Below are 18,284 nucleotides of genomic sequence, written 5' to 3'. Positions count from 1 at the left end.
GTAACATTAATTTCCATAAAGGTTTTCCACTGACAGAAACACAAATGACCTCTTGCCCACATAATGTATAGAACAGGAAAGTTGCAGCTCAACTGAGCAATGTCACCTGAACACTACACAGAAGTACATGCAAGTGGCTGATGGTATTCATTTCAAAACTGTAGCAGTTAAGGACATGATCTACTTGACCTGTCTACAGAAAATACTGTCTTTAGTCTGCCACCTTGTGGGGACTATTTGGTAAATCACAAATTATGAAATGCAAGAGGATTACTTGAATAACGTAAAATAACAACACAGGACATCTTAATCTCATCAGCAGTTATCACTATCGGCAGAAAGATCAAATGTCGGCATTACGGTTTCATGTATATAACCTACATCCTACGCAGTGTAAGGTATTTATCAGCTTAAGTGCCAAAACAGTGCAACCCAAAACATGTAAACAGAAAGAACATTTTAAAGAAAAGGAAAAAACAAAAAGGTGTACAAGTAAGCAAAATCTAATTGTCTAAACAAGTTACTTGGCAGTACTTTTAAAATAAAGTCAGGCTGTTTCCTGTAGCTCTTACAGGAAAATATTGTTTCAAGACTGTATCTTAGTACAATCTAGCAGTTTGGTGAGCTACTTGAGAGAGGGCACCATGAAGTAAGCAAACCAACACGTCCAGTGATGAACAACACGCTGCAGTTGTAACGGAGCACTTGCTCCGTCAGATTCAGAGAACTATTGGCTTTCACACACATTTCAAAACCTTATCTTGAAATGAAGGAAACACTTTAAAACTATCAACGCCGTGATGAGGAGTCTGAAGGAGGAATTTAACAGATATTCTGAGCGGTTTAACATTTCACACACAGAAAATGTGCTCGCTGTTTCTTTTTTTGCTCTTTCTGGAGTAAAAATAAATAAATAGAGCAACAAAGCTATGGCTGTACCTTCAGGGAAACCTCCCCTTCACAACCGTTTTGACTGTTTAGACATGGCTTTGTGGGGGTTTGGTAAATTGAACCTAGGCCACTTGGTTAAAATGGCTCACAGATAGCTGCAGGGCTACACTCGGCATTCAATCTTAAATACAGTAGAATGAACACAGTTTCATAGTTGACTATAGATGGCTATGGCACAAGGGATCAGTGCAAAAAAACGGCAATCATTCTCACAAACATTCACCTCCTCCTGACTATCTCACCTGTGGAGGGGGAACTGCTTGAGCTCTGGGTTACAACATATGGAAAGATTAGAGACCCAAAAAACAAATCCCACCAGCCCATTTCCAAACTCACCCTTTTGACCCCAGTGAGCTCTCTGAAAACATAATACACCTCTTCTTACGAACATGATTGGAGGATAAAGTGTGGTCAAAGATGTTAGAGGACGAAGAAGAAGTGCCATTTAAAAGGAGTGATTAACAGACACTGGGCTGCAGAAAAGAAGACAGAGAATAAAAACCAGAGGAGCTTCGGATCACATGATGTCTGGGGCGGGTCACGCACGAGGCGAGGGCCTGGGTGAGTCTTGGGGGGTGGGGCTCTCTGTCTCAGAGGCGCTGGATTCCTCGTCGTCGTCATCTGTCTGCTCGGCGCTGTGGTACAGCATGAGGGCCTGGGTCTTGTGGGTGATCGTGATGGTGCAGGGACCCTGGGCCCACGGCTCCCCGTCCACCTGCATGGGCATCTTCGAGCTCTTGAGAACCAGCTGGAGAGGAAGAGTTAACCGCCGACACTTGAATATGAGATAGCCTGTAATTATGCTGCTCAACATCTGGGGCTCACTATTGTTTCTGTTTTATATTTATAATTTGGTGACAGAAGGTCACACCTCTGTTGCTACACATCTGAGTTTACCATGTTTTACCTTACTCTACATGTGTCATCCACCGGAATTTATCTCCTCATTGTATATTTGAAGTAGCTTTACAGTTTAAAATTGAGGGGATGGTTTGCAGCAAGGCAAAGGTCAAAGTAAGCTTCTTCTTAGTTGTGTCTACAGACCACGACGCAAAAACACTACTTAGAACTACTTTATTACTGTAATGATGTACAAGTTATTGTATGTTTTAGTAATCTATAAAATTGAACATCACATTTTTTTTAAATCATTGTTTTCAATAACCATGTACATACAGTAACTATGTAAATTATTCAAAAAGTATTCAAATTATTTCTTCTCTGTGTCCCCTGTGGTTGTCATAGTAACACTCAGGCTGCAGTGGGGAAACAAGGAAGGATATGAGCACATGCAGGAGCAGAGCAGCATCTGCTTGATCAGATTACTTTAAAATCAGATTCTCAAGTGCTGTGATGAAGCAAATGGCAGTTAATACTAATTGGACTCCCTCATTGTGTTTCTCCACTTATTGAGGTAAACAGGAAGCTCTGTCGCTGTGTGTGTGTGTGTGTGTGTGTGTGTGTGTGTGTGTGTGTGTGTGTGTGTGTGTGTGTGTGTGTGTGTGTGTGTGTGTGTGTTGCCTCACCCTGACAGTGTGGGCCTGTCCCAGCCTTACAGGATTGGCCAGCTTGACCTGGATCTGAGCACAGTGGAAGGAGCCAAACACACCCACCACCTCCAGCAGACCATCATCCAGCCTGTAGGCACGGTAAAACATGTCTGCTGTTGGCTATTAGTTGCCATGGTAACCCTGGGCTCTGGTATAAACACTTGAGTAAGAATAGCATAACAAGAATAGTGAATTGCGAAGAATTAAACAAATTTCTTGTTGAATTAAAATATTTAAATTATTGACACTTTTCTTATATTGAACAAATTGAACTGAACACAAAAGGCTCAGATTAAAAAAATAATGAAATTGACATTTTTTACAGTGCAATTTTTTACTGAAACTCTCTTTCAATAAACTAAAAAAAAAATTTAAAAATCCATGAGTGCAATATCACAGTCTTTCACGATGCGTTTATCGCACAAGTTGACATGGCAAGGACGATTTAAACACTATATATTAATAACAATATATAACATTATATTTTCTATATTATCCATCATTTGTAATTATTATCTCTCACTGTCCTGTTTGCCAGTGCTGGTCTTACCGTGTGGGGGGGCAGGGTTCATCCCCCATACCCTCCCAGAGTCTGCAGCCTCCGCCCCAATAGCCAATGTTACACACTATGATGCCCTCCAGGCTGGGCAGTGCCACCCTCTCCCCATCCAACTCCAACTGTGGTAGGAACACACAGACACACAAATACACAGTATTGATAAAGGCTCACCTTGCTTAAGTGGTCCCATCCTTTCCTACTCTGCACTGGCAATATTCTCACAGAAATGATACATAGTACAGGAGTTGCTTATCTTAGCATAAATACTAGTTAGCCTGGCTCTCAACAAATAAAATAAAATTCTACCAGCACGTTCAAAGCTCATTAATTAACATACAGGTTAATCTGTGAATGTCCATTCTAGAAATTGAAAACTCAAAAAGGTATTTTTCAAACAGAACATTAAGGGCTTTAACTATTTCCGAGTTTGTACATCCTCGATTTCTTTCCTCGTCTCCTCTACTTGCGCCGTAGTCCGACACAAGAAGATGCGAGTGGAGGAGGCGAGGAAGAGACGCAAGGAGATAGGAGTCAAGGCAACAGGCATTTAACCAAATGAGACATTGCTGCCTCGGAGCCTTCATTTTAAAGTAACGTCCATGAAATGTGTTGCAGGGCACAACTGAATCAGCTGTCCATTTTCATGCCTCTTTTACACGTCACGGTTGACGGAGAGACTTTCGCAAAGGAAACTTGTATCCTCGCTTAAGCAACTCAAGTTGCATTTAATGAATAACAAAATCAAGAAATAAGGAGAGCCCAAAAACTCCTTCAAATGTAGTCCATCCATCCATCCATCCATTTCCTTCCGGGTCGCGGGGGCAGCAAGCTAAGGAGGGTCCTCCAGACGTCCTTCTCCCCAGCAACACTTTCCAGCTCCTCCTGGGGAACCCCGAGGCGTTCCCAGGCCAGACGAGATATATAATCTCTCCAGCGTGTTCTGGGTCTACCCCGGGGCCTCTTACCAGTTGGACGTGCCTGGAAAACCTCTAAAGGGAGGCGTCCAGGAGGCATCCTGATCAGATGCCCGAGCCACCTCAGCTGGCCCCTTTCGACGCAAAGGAGCAGCGGCTCTACTCCGAGCTCCCTCCGGATGTCTGAGCTCCTCACCCTATCACTAAGGCTGAGCCCAGCCACCCTACGAAGGAAGCTCATTTCGGCCGCTTTTATTCGCGATCTCATTCTTTCGGTCACTACCCAAAGCTCATGACCATAGGTGAGGGTTGGAACGTAGATGGACTGGTAAATCGAGAGCTTTGCCTTACGGCTCAGCTCCTTCTTCACCAAAACGGTCCGGTACAACGCCCGCATCACTGCTGACGCTGCACCGAACCACCTGTCCATCTCCCGCTCCATTTTACCCTCACTCCTGAATAAGATCCCGAGATACTTGAACTCCCTCGCTTGGGGCAGTGACTCACTCCCAAGGGTGCAATCCACTGTTTTCCAGAAGAGAACCATGGCCTCAGACTTGGAGGTACTGACTCTCATCCCGACCGCTTCACACTCGGCTGTGAACCGCCCCAGTGCGTGCTGAAGGTCACGTTCTGAAGAAGCCAACAGAACCACATCATCTGCAAAAAGCAGGGATGTGATTCTGAGGTCCCCAAAGCGGAAACTCTCCTCCCCCCGGCTGCGCCTTGAAATCCTGTCCATGAAAATCACAAACAGGATTGGTGACAATGGGCAGCCCTGGCGGAGGCCAACACGCACTGGGAACAAGCTCGACTTTGTGCCGAGTATCCGGACACAGCTCTCACTTTGGTCATACAAGGACCGAATGGCTCGAACCAGGTACCCCATATTCCCGCAGTACCCCCCACAGGACTCCCCGAGGGACACAGTCGAAGGCCTTCTCCAAGTCCACAAAACACATGTAGACTGGATGAGCAAACTCCCATGCACCCTCCAACAGACCTGCAAGGGTAAAGAGTTGGTCCGCTGTTCCACATCCAGGACGGAATCCGCATTGCTCCTCCTGAATCCGAGGTTCGACAATCGGACGGAGCCTCCTTTCCAGCACCCTGGAGTAAACTTTCCCGGGGAGGCTGAGCAGTGTGATACCCCTATAATTGGAGCACACTCTCCGAACCACCACCCCGGTCTGCCACTCCACAGGCACTGTACCCGACTTCCACGCGACAGTGAAGAGACGTGTCAACCAAGACAGCCCAACAATGTCCAGAGCCTTCAGCATCTCCGGTCGAATCTCATCCACTCCTGGCGCCTTGCCGCTGAAGAGCTTTTTAACTACCTCAACGACCTCCGCCAGGCATATGGACGAGTCTTCAGACTCTGCCTCTTCCACAGAGGACGTGTTGGTCGGGTTCAGGAGTTCCTCAAAGTGTTCTTTCCACCGCTCGACAATATCCCCAGTCCGGGTCTGCAGTTCTCCCCCTGCTGAGCACAGCCTGAGAAAAGCCCTGTTTCCCCTTTCTGAGTCGTCTCACGGTTTGCCAGAACTTCCTTGAGGCCATTCGAAAGTCCTTCTCCATGGCCTCGCCGAACTCCTCCCACACCCGGGTTTTTGCCTCAGCAACCGCCGCAGCTGCAGCCCTTCTAGCCAACCGGTACCTGCCTGCTGATTCAGGAGACCCCTCGGCCAACCAAGCCCGAAAGGCCTCCTTCTTCAGCTTGACGGCCTCCTTCACCGCTGGTGTCCACCAGCGGGTTCTCGGATTGCCGCCACTACAGGCACCGATCGCCTTCCGACCACAACTCCTAGCAGCAGCTTCCACAATGGAGGATTTGAACATGGCCCACTCGGATTCCATGTCCCCAGCCTCCCCGGGATGCACGAGAAATTATTCCGGAGGTGGGAGTTGAAGACCTTGCGGACAGGATCCTCAGTCAGACGTTCCCAGTTCACCCTCACTACACGTTTGGGTTTACCGGGTCTGTCCGGCAGCCTCCCCCACCACCTGATCCAACTCACCACCAGGTGGTGATCAGTTGACAGCTCTGCTCCTCTCGTCACCCGAGTGTCCAAGACATACGGCCGCAGGTCTGATGACACAACTACAAAGTCGATCATAGACCTTTGGCCTAGGGTGTTCTGGTACCAAGTACACTTATGAACCTCCCTATGCTCAAACATGATGTTTGTTATGGACAGTCCATGACTAGCTCAGAAGTCCAACAACAAAGCACCACTCGGGTTCAGATCGGGCAGGCCGTTCCTCCCAATCACACCCCTCCAGGTTTCTCCATCGTTACCCACGTGAGCGTTGAAGTCTCCCAGAAGAACTATGGAGTCCCCAGTCGGCGCCCTTTCCAGAACACCACCCAAGGACTCCAAGAAGGCCGCGTACTCCGAACTGCCATTTGGTGCATAGGCACAAATGACAGTCAGAGACTTTCCCCCTGCGATTCCCAGTCGCAGAGAGGCGACCCTCTCGTTCTCCTTGTGAGTATCCCCACACCCGCCCGGCGCCTCTCACCCTGGGCAACTCCGGAAAAGGAAAAAGTCCAGCCCCTCTCCAGGAGTTTGGTTCCAGAACCGGTGCTATGCGTGGAGGTGAGCCCAACTATATCTAGTTGGTGGCGCTCCACCTCCCGCTCCACCTCCCGCTCCACCTCCCGCACCAGCTCCGGTTCCTTGAGGTGACATTCCACATCCCTAGAGCTAGTCTGTGATGCCGGGGGTCAGCACGCCCAGGTTCCCGCCCCAGCCTGCCGCCCAGCTCACATTGCACCCGACCCCAATGCCTATCCCTGCGGGTGGTGGGCCCACAGGGTGGCAGCACGATGTAGCTTTTTCGGGCTGGGCCCGGCCGGGCCCCATGTGCCAAGGCCCGGCCACCAGACTCTCGCCGGCGAGCTCCCCTACCGGGTCTGGCTCCAGGAGGGTGCCCCGGTTTCCCTATTCCGGGCGAGGTGCCACAACCTTGCATCGTCCGATTCATTGGGGTTTTTCAAATGTACTGCTATTTTTATTTCTGTCATTTATTTTAGCCATGTTTAATCAAACAGGTCAAACAGAGTTTAATTTATTGAGCCATAAGTCAGTGATTTTTCAGCCATGATTATCACAAATAGTGAAATGCTGGCTGATTCTGTTTCATTCTCCTTATGAACCACACACGTAAAGACAGAAGTAACATGAAGCATCAACACATGCACAGGGCAACTGTACCTCAATCCTCTTATCCAGATCCTTACATTCCTGCACTAAACAATCTTTGGTGCCATACAGGAAATATACAGTCTGGAGGGGAAAAAACAAACAGAAAAGTAAGGAATCAATGTAAAGCACTTTGTTACATCTGATGTTTCTGACGAGGAGGAAGCCAGCACATTCAGAAATAAAGCCTTTGTATCACTCGGCTTATTCAAATTCAGCTAACATTTGCACATGATTTATGTATTCAAATGAATCAAATAATCAAACCTTGTTGATGATGCGGCTGGAGAAGAAGGAGGGCGTTTTCTCACGGTGCGTGTGGAAGTTGAGCGCCATCAGAGCATCGGGCCCCACAGAGAAGTAGTTGTTCATGGACAGAACCTGAGGAGGACGTGCAGTGTGTGTGTTATATGAACGGCTGACTGAATCACAACATATCTGCATGTAAAGGCAAAACAGAATATTGATGAGAAGAATTCAAAACAAGAGGTCAAACTCACCTTTGGTTTACGAAAGTAGAGGCCTTTTGAAGCCACTTGCACTTTCCATCTGAAAATATAGGAAAATTGAAAGGAATATTGGAAACACAAACAGGTTGATAGCAAGGATTTTAGAAATAGAGAAGGAATGAATACACTTCTGGTGGGGAAATACTGAAGCTTTACTTGATTACTTATTGTTGCCTTAAAAGGAAAACACATTTAGATATATTGAGTCTGAAAATACTCGATCAAGATTGTAAAATAACAACTTTTCACTAGTTCTTAAAAAAAAAACCCCTCAAATTAACAGAAATAAATGAAAAAGATACGACCAAAATGTTAAAATAAACACAAATTAGATAAATATCTAACAACTTTAATCTAGACTTTTTTAATCGTTTATTGCTCTCTTAAGCTGTGAACAAATCTGAAGATCTTCCATAACTTCTAAACTGGGATTTGCGTACTTTGTAGGACAAATAAAATAGTACAATTCATAAGCTGATGAACTGATATCATACTGTTGACCCTAAAGCAAAGACTGACACTTGCATTACTGCCCCACCTGTCCATTTTGACCACCTCGGCATCAAGGATGTTACGGAGAACCTGTTCCACGGGGATCTCTCCAGCGTACCCGGCACCCCAGCCAAGAGTGTTGGAAAGGTCATTTCCTGTCCCAAGGGGCAGGATGGTCACCCTCGGCATGAACTGGTCCTGGCCCTGATAGAGGACAATATGAGAGCAGCAGGTACGTTGGAAACAAGGCAGAGAGAAGTGGAGGTACGCAGGTAGATAAAGAAATGACACATTGTAAAAAAAAAAATCATTGTCATAGCTCAGAGACGGTTTCATCTGACCTTCAGCTTCATGGTATCGATGGCATCCAGCACCCAGCCCACGGTGCCATCGCCTCCACACACCAGCACCTGGACACTGCCGGGAGGCAGCAGGGTGCACAGCTGGAGGGCTTTGGAGGGAGACAGCTCAGACAGGTCAAACACCTGGAGGAGAAAAGACACGTTTAAGGTATGTTTTGAGCAGAAATTTGAATGTTGACTTATCTTCATGTATTTAAAAAAAGGAGATGCTCCATCCTGACCTGTACGGGATTCAGAACGGTGCGAAATTCTCCCAGCAGAGCCTCCCCCATGTTGTTACCGCTGCGTGTGTTAGCCAAGACCAACACTGGAGTCCAGCCACTGCCACAGGACGAAGCCAGCTACAGGAACACACACATACACACACTTCTTAAAAAACAGCTCAGGGACACCAAATAAAACCCATAGCATGAGCACACTGAAGCACCTTGCTGTACTCGTCAGGGTGCCTGCGGCGGAGCTTGTTGACGCGGTAGAGGTAGTGAGGAGGGATGATGAGGTTGTGGAACTCGCCCAGCTCACACTGGTCTGCAGCCGGCAGGCTGTCCATGCAGTCATCGTGCACTGTGGCCTGACACCACACACACCTGAAGGCAGAGGGATACACACATCTATAAAGAAACCAGCAAGAAAGTGCACAAAAGCAATTCCTGCTGAAGGAAGCAAGACCCTGAACCTTTACTGGCTGCAGGGGTGCTGGTGGGTCTCTGACACTGACCTCTGACCTGAGAGGCTGCCTTGCATTATTAGGATTAGCAGAGTCATTTATCTGACAATTTGAGATTAAACCAGCTTCTGGCCTGCTGCTATCCCAGAGAGCAGCAGCAGTCCATTAGAGGAAATGAAAGACAGATTAAAATGAAATGCTGTGGCACCTCATTATGGTATGACATGACATATTTACAAGGTGCGAGTGTAAGGCAGCCCTTCCTTATCTGGCATGTTAGTGTATGTAATCATTTATCTGACAGATTGTGCAAAAAACACCTCTTTTACGCACACGGCTGCAGGTTTAGAGTCCACACACTGAAGTGGGCCTCCACACACATGCGGCTGCGGCTGCGGCACCACCTACGCTACCTGAAGTCGCAGAGCTTCGGCTGAGTCCCGCACTGCTGTTTGCACACCGCACAGTAGCTGGCCAGGGGGACATTTCCGCGGACCCAGCGGTGCTCCATGGCTCCGCCCGGGCCACACGGAGCCATGATCTCCTTGCACGTCAGGCTCCGGTCGGCCCGGCGCAGGCACTGCTCGTCGGCGCACACGCCGCAGGAGTCGCAGAAAGCCCCGTGGAGGATGTGCTGGGCGCAGACGCAGCAGTAGGTGGGCTTGTTGAACAGGTCTGTGTAGTGCCAGCCGTGCTTGCTCTTGCGGAAGAAGTCCTTCATGTGCGTTTTCCGCTTGGAGCGCTGCGCGCTGCACCACAGCGTGATGATGACCGGGACGATGACGGCCAGAGACGTCCAGAACAGCAGCGTCCACTCCTCCCGGGAGCCGCAGTCCTCCTGCGCCTCGTCCCCTTCCTTGTGCATCTCTCTGCTGGGGTGGTAGCGATGAGGCTTTGTGAGCGGAAACCAGTGAGGAGAGGAGAGCTATGTCCACAACACTGAGTGGAGACGGGACGCACAGCACCTTTCACACGCTACACGCATGTTCACAGAAACCAGCAGGACGCCGGCACAGAAACAGCAGCTTCAGTCTGAACATAATGTATAACGAGCTATAAACAAGGACTCAGCGAGGTGACGTTGAACCAATGAGCCACCGCGCTACCTTAGCTTCAGAGATGAGTAAATGTCAAGATAGTGCAGTTCACACACACAGAGAGGAAACGCAAATACGTACGACTGCTCTACAGCACACAACCACTGGGGGAAGAAGTATTCACCTCCCATCATGTTACTCAAGTAAAAGGATTATCAATGTTAAATAACCAAATACTCAATTACAGGTTAAAGTCCTGCATTCCATTTTTAAGTAGTATTATAGCTGTACAGTATTAGGAATCACATGTAGGCTGCCATACGCATCACATGTAGGCGGTGTTTTGCAGAATGGTCCTCGTCAGAAGGACTCAAATCCTTTACTTGAGTAAAAGGATAAACCAATACGACAATTAAAATAATACTCCATTACAAGTAAAAAAAAAAAACTGCATTCAAAATCCACAAAGTACAAACATTGTGAACTTATTGTGCAGAAAAATGGCTGTGTGACCGATGTATCATTGTACATGTCATTATTATGTTTTTAACACTGTTGGGGCATTTTTTTCGTTGGAGCTCATTTTAGTTCTGTTCAGTGGTTTTCAGGCCCTTTCAAAATGTCACAAGATAATCTGAGATGATGAGATGATTTATAGGAGAGAAAAACAAAGAATCTGTTTTCATTTTTTGGGGACGTTTCTAATCAGTCTTTGTGAAGTATTGGATAATTTGACCTGTTTGGGTGTCATAGTTTTTAAATTAAAATATCTAATACAGCTTAAAATTCACAGGTGTATGTGGCCAAAAGTAGATACTACTTTTGTATTGTTTTTTATAATGTTTTGATCATGCAAAATAGTGGAGTAAACAGTACAATGTATCCCACAGTGATGTAGTGGAGCAGAAGTTTAATAGTATTTAATGGAAATACATTAGTAAAGTGGGCTTCAAATATGTCAAAATTGTGCTTTAGTTAATGAAGTCTATGCTGCTCACACTACCAGTGGTACAATGGCCAAGAGCACTTATACCTTCTCAAAAGCCTTTATTTAACATGGCCATTGCTGACAAATGTTTAGCAGATAAGCGTTTATGAGTTAATGAATTGTAAAATACATAGAATAGACCTCCAGCGTTTGTGGTAGAACAAATGTATTATTATTATTATTAAAAAAGCAGATATTTTCTTACTAAATAAATGTAAATACTTTACTCTTGAGGAACAAAAGACAGAACCAAGTGTGAAACACCTCGATTATTTCTCGTTTACCTGATGATATTTAGGCGAACAAGGAAGAGATCACATGTTACCTCTCAACTTTTCTATCATCTCTGATTCTGAGCTCCTTGGTGTGCATACTGCTGCTCCACAGCACGCATGCGCTCTGCGCAGCATTGTGGGCTCATGGCGTGTTAGATAATCACGTTGAGGGAATAAAAGCTTTTCTGTGGCCCAGGAATTATCCAAAGCAATATTATCATTAAAGTGCGCACGACACTGAAACACATGCGCAGTTTATGAGGAGGGGGCAGCAAGAAGCGGAAACGGAAACAGTGACGCACAATGACGTCTGCCCTCGCGCGTAACTGACAGGGCTCCAATCCAATATGGGAATAAAAAATAGAAAAATTCAATCCAAGTTGATACTTAGGCAGGTAAGTGTTTAAACAAGTTAAACACTTTATTATTTAAATAATAATAATAACACAACTTCATCATACACAAACATGAGATCTTAGACAGACAGACAGATAGATAGATGCCATACAGCACATACATTTTGAAATTGTATATTTTCTGTTTGGTTGACTTCTACATTATCCTTCATTTTCAAATATAAAATATTCTCAAAAAGAAGATAACCTAAACATTTACCTTCTAAAACGGGGGAATCACCCTGAAACTATTCAATACCCGACCAGTTTGCACTTACTGAAATGATTTGAACCGCCTCAAAAGCACCTCTCATTTCCAGGACTGTGTTTGCACCACCATCTAGTGGACAGCCTCCCATTAGCCTCAATAGACCTCACACATAGGGGCTTTTTAATTGTTCCTGCATAGTCATTTTACAGCTTTATAGCTAATATGAATCATTATTCTATGTCAGTAAATCTATCATCACTGATGATGATTTATCTAAAATATCTCCTCAGTAACATGAGCTGGTATGTGACAGTTTGTAGGTGACGTGTAGGAGGAGGAGGAGGAGGAGGAGGAGGAGGAGAATTTCCCCCTTCACCCCCTCTGGACTCTGGACGGGACCCTCAGAGCAGAGACTCCTCAGGCAGGAAAAAGGTGAAGACGATGAAGAAGCTGATGGTATTTTCGCTCTGCCTGGTCCTGCTGACCATCTACACAGGTAGGAATCTATCTGATTTACCAGAGGAGAGCATGAAGACAGTCTCAATGAATTATGGGTTGAAATTTCAGTCAAAAGACGAGTTAGTCAGATTTAGGCCAGTTAAGAAAAGACAAACAGAATAATGATGATCTAATTTAGGGGAGTCTGAAGGCATTTTGCTTTTGTTGCATGACCTTATTGAGATGATGCATCACGTGCATTTCCAGCACAACTGATTTAACTTCAGTGTGCTTTCTTGCTTTGAAAACACAATGTAAAATTGCACAAATCTCCACAATCGCAGATTTCTCTGAAAACCAAAAATCAGTCTTTCTTTACGAGATAACTGCAGAATGTGTGAGTGTGTTGCCACGTTGCTCTGAGGGCCCAAAGAAGCAGCAGCAGCAACTCTGGCCTCGTGTTGACAGAGCTGGGTTCGTTCACAGCAGCTCCCTCTGGCAGCAGAGGAGGAGAGAGCCAGTCCGGCTGCCTGCTGGGGTCACGTGATGCATGGGCCCGACTCCCCGGGGAGTGAGGAGGATGAATGGGCACTTTGTTGCCTTCCACCAAACACCCTGCCTCCCAAAAACAGGCCTGGGTTAGAGAGAGGGAGACAGAGAGCCCTTGCAGAGGCCAGTATGTGTGTGTGTGTATTCATGGGTCTGAACACAGCTCTAAGAGGAATCTCATCCTGATTGGCCAATACCCAGCCACCAAGCAAACGGCTACAGAACAAACAAAATAACTCAGGCAGAGGTTAAACCCTGAGCAGACAGTCTTAGTTCCCACTCAGATACACACACTCATATCTGTAAAAACAAAAATACAATCGTACTCTCTTATCTCTTTATGTGCAACTTTATGGAATGTTTTCTTTCTCTCCTCCAGTAGAAGACTTGGATGTTCGTATCACACGACACAAGAGTAAACATTTGACCTCCTTTTAGTCGAACTCTTATCTTAATCTCTCCCTCAGATGCCAACCCGATCATCAAGGAGAGCTTCGCTAAGCAGCTGCTCCGCAGCAAGAGGCAGGAACGTCCAGCGAAGGCCGGCCATCCTGATGAGCCAATGAGAGTAAGGCCCATTCAGAGCAAAGAGAACAGATACATTAAAGAAAGTGGACACTGACTTGATTATTGACTATGGATCACACTGAGTTTTGTAAAACATTATTTTAATCTTCCTTTTATAAGCAATACATTCTTATAAACTGAAATGAGGCATTAAGAAATGACATTTTGGTCACAGTGCTCAGTGATTTTGTCACAATAATAATTGTTCCTTTTAATTATTTATTAATTAGAGATGCCTCATACGTTTCATTTGTTGACAAAAAAAAAAAAATGCATGAACACTTAAAAACTTATTAGATGAGCCTATTATTATTATAGTGTATTCTAACCCAGTGTCTGTATGTTTATAGACGCTAAATATGTTTAAGATGAATTGTAACTGCATTGAGCGTGTTCTATAGGTTTGGACAAGATATCAGTATCTTCTAAAAATGTCATATATTTATTTTTCATTAATATGATAAAATAAACATACCAATTAAACAGAAACAGATTATAAAAAAACAAAGTCATCAGATTGAAATGATAAAAAAGTCCTAAGAGATTGTTTGCAGAAACCTTATATATATATATATATATATATATATATATATATAATATTATAATATATATTTTTCAATTTGAAATCAATTAGTTCTATTACATACCACAGTCATTATGCAACTTTTTTGCTTTTTTACATACACAGTTACATAGTTGTTAATTTACACTAAATGATGTCACCTGTTAATCACTTTCTATCTTACAATAGAGCCATGTTGACTTATAAAATATTCACCCCAAAACTGTTTTATCAGCTAATTCACATGCACTCACCATGTGAACCAGCTGATAAAAGACTACCTTCAGCCTTTGTCACTGTACTTAAGTGTAACTAATCTAACTGAGGCAGCAGTATATCTATAAGTAATGTCTGCGTTGGTGCATTGTAATGCTTTGAATGCATCTATTCATCACTGTTCAAGTCGAGGCTTGTTTCACTCTGTTTAGCTCCACTCATCTCTGTAATTTCACTCTTTGCTGTCATGCGCTGGTTATTGCTCTGCTAAGGTGTAAAGCGAGAATGAAACCAGGGAAATAAATAGTTCTGAGTAAACACTAATTCCCCCCGTAACACTTGGTTTCATTTGTGCAAGTGTGTGTTGCATAACAGACCTGCAGTTATTCATGATTTTCATCTGTCTGTGCCTCCACCTTAATCTCCCTATCACTCCACCCAGGAGCATCTGCTCCACATGCAGGTTCTGGATCAAAGGGCCCAGGAGACCAGCCTGGAGCACTGGCTGAACCCCCACTGCTCCCCTCGCTGTGACAGGAACTACGGATACCCCGTCTGATGAAGGTGATGACGGAGGTCCCAACAAGTCTACACTCTCACTTCGGACCCCAAATGCACACCGTACCTGAATGCACCACTGTGCACTCAGTATTTCCTCTTCTGAATCATGATTTCTATGTTACTAATTTCTCACTGTTGGTGTGTTGACTCTCTTCCTGTTGTTTGTGATTTTATCACAACTATTTAGCTCAGCAGGAAACCTGTAAAACTGTTTCTATGATCAGTTTTTGAAACCAAAAAAATATTTTGGAAATGAGAAAACGTTAATATAATAGCAGGCAGTTGAAATGTGAGGGTAAGCAGAACATATACAGTGCTGTGAAAAAGTATTTGCCCCCTTCCTGATGATTTGTCACACTTAAATGTTTCAGATCAAACAAATTCTAATATTAGACAAAGATAACCCGAGTAAATGCAAAATGCAGTTTTTAAATGATGATTTTATTAAGGGGAAAAAAGCTATCCAAACCTACCTGGCCCTATGTGAAAAAGTAATTGCCCCCCCTTGATAAATCATGAATGAACTGTGATTAACCACATTTTTTGGAAAGCTGAGTTCAATTTCACTAGCCACACCCAGGCCTGATTACTGCCAGACCTGTTGAATCAAGAAATCACTTAAATAGAACCTGTCTGACAAAGTGAAGTAGGCTAAAAGATCTCAAAAAGCAACACATCATGCTGCATAACCCAAGTGCGCTTGAGGTCACGAACTGATGGCTGGACATTCTCCTTCAGGATTTTCTGGTAGAGAGCAGAATTCATGGTTCCATCAATTATGGCAAGTCGTCCAGGTCCTGAAGCTGCAAAGCAGCCCCAGACCATCACACTACCACCACCATGTTTGACTGGTGGTATGATGTTGGTTTTATGAAATGCTGTATTAGTTTTACGCTAGATGTAACGGGACGCACACCTTCCAAAAAGTTAAACTTTTGTCTCGTCAGTCCACAGAATATTTGCCCAAAAGTCTTGGGGATCATCAAGATTTTTTTTGGCAAATGAGAAACGAGCCTTTGTGTTCTTTTTGGTCAGCAGTGGCTTTCGCCTTGGAACTCTCCCATGGATGCCATTTTTGCCCGGTCTCTTTCTTATTGTTGAATCATGAACACTGACCTTAACTGAGGCAAGTGAGGCCTGCAGTTCTTTAGATGTTGTTCTGGGGTATTTTATGACCTCCTGGATGAGTCGTCGATGGGCTCTTGGAGTCATTTTGGTAGGCCGGCCAATCCTGGGAAGCTTCACCACTGTTCCAAGTCTTCTCCATTTGTGGATAATGTCTCTCACCGTGGTTCGCTGGAGTCCCAAAGCCTTAGAAATGGCTTTGTAACCCTTTCCAGACTGATACATGTCAATTACTTTGTTTCTCATCTGTTGAGAAATTAAATGAAATTTCTTAAGATTGCAGCATGATGTGTTGCTTTTTGAGATCTTTTAGCCTACTTCAGTTTGTCAGACAGGTTCTATTTAAGTGATTTCTTGATTCAACAGGTCTGGCAGTAATCAGGCCTGGGTATGGCTAGTGAAATTGAACACAGCTTTCCAAAAAATGTGGTTAATCACAGTTCATTCATTATTTATCAAGGGGGGGCAATTACTTTTTCACATAGGGCCAGGTAGGTTTGGATAGCTTTTTTCCCTTAATAAATGAAATCATCATTTAAAAACTGCATTTTGTATTTACTCGGGTTATCTTTGTCTAATATTAAAATTTGTTTGATGATCTGAAACATTTAAGTAAGACAAATATGCAAAGAAATAAGAAACCAGGAAGGGGGCAAATACTTTTTCACAGCACTGTATTTTGGTCATTACAGCTGACAGAGGCATAACACATATTTACAGCCAAGGTCTTTTTCTCTCATTTATTTGGTGTATTATTGTGGTCCAATTCGAAGTTGTCCTTAAGTTACAAAAGGTTTAGAAGCCCTGCTTTGTACACGGCCAATTATCATGTTTGAATAACAGATGCCTATAGTTAATTGACACTTTAGAATAGATCAACATTCCTAAGCTTCCTGTTAAGTGCAAAAACAAATTTGTCTCCAGATGACAATGTTTGAACTGTTCTTTACTTTTTTTCTCTTAACAGAAATGGACCACATGGACTTGGCAACAATGAAAACTCTGGAAAAATAAAAAAAATGGACTCTCTCTCTGTCTCTCCACAAAATGACCATGTGAAGACATATGATATATAAATGGTCATGCATATAATCTTACTGTATTACAGTTGTGTAGTTTAGTGTTATCAGTAGTTTCTGCATTTATTTTCTTAATTGTGTATCAAAGAGTGAAATGTATTATCGTGAATACAATCACAAATAAATCAATATACATGCCTATACTGGGTGTTAGTGGTCGTGTTATTACTATGATGATTATTAGTATATAAGAAGGGGGGGGTTATGTAGACTGTTTCCCTCTCTTGTTTTAGTCAGTGAGAGAAGGGGGTTTGCCGCATTAAATCTAAACGAGGAGCTTATGACGCATCACTTTTTGATAAAGAGACCCGTTGGAAGAGACAAGGATCCGGTTATTAAAAAGGTTAAAGCACAGTTAACAATTGGTTTCGTTTATATTATAACTGCACAAAAACACGGCGCCGTTCAGGGGTTAAGTGTCCTGTGGATGTAAATGAGTATGTACTGTAGACTAGATCCATAATGGTAAACCTAATGTCGCGCCTGGAAAGAGCAGTAAAAAAGTAGGTCCATCCGGCTGAACACTCAGGAGAAAGAGGCCTGTTGCCAGGAAGAAAAATATTCTATTTAAAGGTACTCTGGAATTTGTTATTTTAAAAAGCCCATCTGCTTATATATAAATGCTGCGGTGTATGCTGGTTGATGCTATATATATATATATATATATATATATATAAACTAATACATTTGCCGCTTATTCTGACATTTTAGAAATGTAATACATGTCGGAATAAAATATATAGAATATAGCAGTTCTGGCCTATAACAATGAATAGATGCATTTTGGTCATACTCATTTATTCAAATGACTAAACATAAAGTGGCCTCAACAAAGCTGACCTGAGATGCGTCGCGTAGGCCTTCATAAATGACATTTCCACAGCAAGTGGGCTTATGGACTGCTGTGTGTAGAAGAGAGGGGGAAAAGGATTTTCTTCTAAACTAACTTTGATCAGAAATGAATGTAGGCCCGTTGGAGCAGGCTTGTTTTAGCCTTACAAAAGGCCTTTAACGTGACGCTTTATTTAGCTTGCAGGAATTTAAAAGAACATATTTTTTCATGCATAT

The 18,284-nt window shown here is 43.9% G+C and overlaps 2 protein-coding genes across 2 annotated transcripts; one reads left to right on the top strand and one right to left on the bottom strand.

The window, feature by feature from the left end:
• Positions 1-108: 108 nt before the first annotated feature.
• Positions 109-10,651, bottom strand: dgke (diacylglycerol kinase, epsilon). Its single transcript, XM_054605281.1, has 11 exons — positions 9,627-10,651; positions 8,974-9,133; positions 8,768-8,887; positions 8,526-8,669; positions 8,231-8,388; positions 7,684-7,732; positions 7,451-7,564; positions 7,196-7,267; positions 3,052-3,179; positions 2,478-2,589; positions 109-1,699 (listed from the first exon to the last, which is right to left on the bottom strand). The coding sequence occupies exons 1-11, from the start codon at positions 10,076-10,078 to the stop codon at positions 1,490-1,492; spliced, it is 1,719 nt and encodes a 572-aa protein (XP_054461256.1). The 5' UTR covers positions 10,079-10,651; the 3' UTR covers positions 109-1,489.
• A 1,216-nt stretch (positions 10,652-11,867) lies between these two features.
• On the top strand, positions 11,868-17,248 carry c9h17orf67 (chromosome 9 C17orf67 homolog). The gene is made up of 5 exons (XM_054605168.1): positions 11,868-11,908; positions 12,433-12,615; positions 13,574-13,674; positions 14,894-15,015; positions 17,105-17,248. The coding sequence occupies exons 2-4, from the start codon at positions 12,561-12,563 to the stop codon at positions 15,008-15,010; spliced, it is 273 nt and encodes a 90-aa protein (XP_054461143.1). The 5' UTR covers positions 11,868-11,908; positions 12,433-12,560; the 3' UTR covers positions 15,011-15,015; positions 17,105-17,248.
• Positions 17,249-18,284: the final 1,036 nt, after the last annotated feature.

This window comes from Anoplopoma fimbria, chromosome 9, assembly GCF_027596085.1.
Source record: "Anoplopoma fimbria isolate UVic2021 breed Golden Eagle Sablefish chromosome 9, Afim_UVic_2022, whole genome shotgun sequence".
NCBI lineage: Eukaryota > Metazoa > Chordata > Actinopteri > Perciformes > Anoplopomatidae > Anoplopoma > Anoplopoma fimbria.
The sequence above is the reverse complement of the archived record's forward strand: the minus strand, read 5'-3'. Positions and strand labels throughout refer to the sequence as shown.

Excerpts from the sequence above, each read along its gene's own strand:
- dgke (XM_054605281.1), bottom strand. The coding sequence starts at position 10,078 with ATGCACAAGGAAGGGGACGAGGCGCAGGAGGACTGCGGCTCCCGGGAG. Across the intron at positions 8,670-8,767 it reads CCGTTCTGAATCCCGTACAG|GTGTTTGACCTGTCTGAGCT; the intron begins GTCAGGATGGAG and ends TTTCTCCTCCAG. Across the intron at positions 7,565-7,683 it reads TCTACTTTCGTAAACCAAAG|GTTCTGTCCATGAACAACTA; the intron begins GTGAGTTTGACC and ends CGTCCTCCTCAG.
- c9h17orf67 (XM_054605168.1), top strand. The coding sequence starts at position 12,561 with ATGAAGAAGCTGATGGTATTTTCGCTCTGCCTGGTCCTGCTGACCATC. Across the intron at positions 12,616-13,573 it reads CCTGCTGACCATCTACACAG|ATGCCAACCCGATCATCAAG; the intron begins GTAGGAATCTAT and ends TCTCTCCCTCAG. Across the intron at positions 13,675-14,893 it reads ATCCTGATGAGCCAATGAGA|GAGCATCTGCTCCACATGCA; the intron begins GTAAGGCCCATT and ends CACTCCACCCAG.